Raw genomic sequence first — 2,831 nt, forward strand, 5'->3', positions numbered from 1 at the left:
CCTCATGTGAGGAGGGCCCAAAAAGATGCTAGAAGGAATAGCTGTGGATGTGGGGAGGGCCCACAGAAAATGCCTTTTTCACAGGGCCCAGAATTTTGTGCTACGCCCTGTGTACTGCATGTAGCAGTGGATGTAGTTCAGGTACTTAACTGTGTATGTGTGTGTGTGTGTGTGTGTGTGTGCGCCCACCTACCTGTGACAGGCGAGGCAGTACTGTTGTCCTCTCCCCCAGAGTGCAGAAACACATCCAGGGCTTCGTGGTCAGACATGTCCATCAGATCCATCTGCTCCAGCATGTCCACGTTCACCTCCATGGATGACATGCTTCCTATTGGCTCTGGACACGACATGAGACAGCAATCTATTAGCCCCACACATGATTGAGGAAGGAAGCAGCAAGGGGCTGAGTCCAGGAGAACATTGAGTTTTATTTAATTCCAAAATATACCAAGCAGAGGCAAATGGGCACATTCAAGCTGGATGGCATTTGAAATGAGTAAGCACATTAATAACATTTTGTTTACCTTATGATCCAAACATTATCACAATAATGAATTGCCAGGTGTCACTGTATGTGAGAAATTGTATATGAAGGTGAAAAGCTACATCTACATCATTAAAGAATAGGTTCACATTTTTTTCAAAATAATCTTAATACTGAAATGCTAATGTGTACATTGAAAGAGTAATTGGTTGTTATAGTCCTTACTCCTATTCATAGTGGTTGTGAGAAGATCCCTCCCTGACACAACAACAAAAGATGTGCCAGAAGTTAATGTACAAATTTGAGTACAGTTTAAAGGTACGGAGTTCTGTGAAAATTCCCTCTTTGTTTACCTAGCTGAACCTCCGCTAACACAAGGAGGGAATTTCATACTAAAAAGACCAACTGGACGATGCCTACTTGATTTGACCGGCTTAGACTGTTTGATATATGAATATATATGAAACTTGAAATTAGTTTGGCTACAAAAAAAATTACACAGAACGTTAAGTAGCATGAAATATAAGTACTCAAATAAAATTCCAGTTACTCATAATTGCACTTAATGCAAGTACAGAACCTGAGTAAATGTACTACATTCCATCACTTGAGAGGAGGGACATTTGCAGTAAACATTATCTGTTTTGATCTACATATGGGCATGTAAGTATTGATTTAAGACAGACTTGAAAAAAATGTGAACCTATAAGTGGACAGATTTCAATGGCTGAAAAGCGAAGAACCTCCTGAAAGATTACTCAAATAAACACATTCATATTTTACCGGTTGAAAATATTGGAATCAAACTTAAGAACTAAATAATTCTCCTGGTACCCACATGTATATTTCAGGGCTGGGTAAAACACCTTAAAATTGAATTAATGTACAATGAAAGGTTAGCTCATGGCCACGCAATGCAATAAACCCAGGATACAACTAAATCACTGGGAACTCCTCTTCCATCCCCAGCTAACACGCTAACTACTACATTCCTGGATTCACCACCTTGCAGGGGTATAAACGCCCCTGTTTAATATCATGATGTACTGCATGCATCACAAACAGCCAGTCAGTGCACTGTGGGGATGAAAGGGGGGGGTGGGATCAGAGTTGCGAGCGCAAGAGGAGGAAGGGAGGTGATTGGTCGGCACACAGCAGAAGATGCCATTGGCTACCGTACCTCAAGGAAATGAGGAGAGCAGAGGAGGGCAGCACAGGGGGAGAGCAGAATAAAGAGTGAAGAAAGAGAGAAAGAAGGGAAATGTTATTTCGAGACTGCCCCAAAAGTCTCCCCCATGTCCTTTTAATAGCAACACAAGATCACACACAAGTGAGTATCATATTTTCAGATGACTCATCCTTGGTAATTCATTTGGTTGTCCACAAATGTACGTAACACACATTTAAAGTGATTCTTATGTATATTATGTACATGATGTAACACACAAACCCAGATGGGTTTAATGTGTATACACATAAATGGAGATGCTGAATATCATTACTCACTCATACACATATTACTAAATTGGTGTATAAAATCTAACATTTTTTCTCCTCTGTCTTTAGCTGTGGTGTTTTATGTGACACATCTTTAAAGGAAAAGGGTCTAATGCTTGCTAATAACTTCTCAGTATGAAGCCACTTCTCATGTGCATTTCCATATCTCGCCTGTCAGCTCTGCAATTTTATTTATTTATTTATTTCAGTTTTATTTAACAATGCATACTAATAATACATATAAAATGTAAAATGTGCCAGAATTAGCCAAAAGGCTATTTTTACATCTGCTGTCCCTGGACAATGTCACACCTGAAAAGATAAAAGAATTAGAATAATACATATAGGTTTAACCCAATACAAGTACAATTGACTGTAAATGTAAAAAAAAGGATAAAATACCAAATATCTAGGACAATAACAAACAACAAGTTTAACCTTTCTAAACATAAAATGAACCTGACGACCACATAGCCATAGCACAAGTGGCACAAACAGGCAAGACAGGAAAGACAAGATAGCAGCAAGATTTAGTGTCTACATGTGATGTTGACAGTCCCGATTACCTGTTAGCCACTTCTTTAAGTTAACTTTAAAAGAAGTGCAAGTTTTAAAATTCCTAATTTGAATTGGAATGAGGTTCCATTCACGAGCAGCCCTGACTGAAAAAGCTGTTTGACCAAATGCAGTTTTCCTTTACAGGACAATGCAGTCACCTCTTGCTGCCCTCCTTGTAGATCTGTGAGTAACTGGTACTGTGTGTACAAACTGGCTCAATACACAAGGAGCTAGTCCATTCTAAACTTTGTACATAAAACAGAGATTAGATTAGATTAGATTCAACTTTATT

The 2,831-nt window shown here is 38.9% G+C and overlaps 1 protein-coding gene across 4 annotated transcripts in view; it reads right to left on the reverse strand.

The window, feature by feature from the left end:
• dtnbp1b (dystrobrevin binding protein 1b) overlaps window positions 1–2,831 on the reverse strand; it is a 37,416-nt gene that overhangs the window by 2,296 nt on the left and 32,289 nt on the right. For 2 of the 4 annotated variants that reach the window (XM_032535026.1, XM_032535024.1), the window contains exon 3: window positions 194–328. In XM_032535026.1, the coding sequence (XP_032390917.1) occupies window positions 194–328 (135 nt within the window). Of the gene's footprint in view, window positions 1–193; window positions 338–2,831 lie in introns of all 4 variants that reach the window. The other 2 variants (XM_032535023.1, XM_032535022.1) reach the window with 1 other exon arrangement.

The sequence above is a fragment of the Etheostoma spectabile genome, chromosome 14 (assembly GCF_008692095.1).
Source record: "Etheostoma spectabile isolate EspeVRDwgs_2016 chromosome 14, UIUC_Espe_1.0, whole genome shotgun sequence".
In the NCBI taxonomy this organism is placed as follows: Eukaryota; Metazoa; Chordata; class Actinopteri; order Perciformes; family Percidae; genus Etheostoma; species Etheostoma spectabile.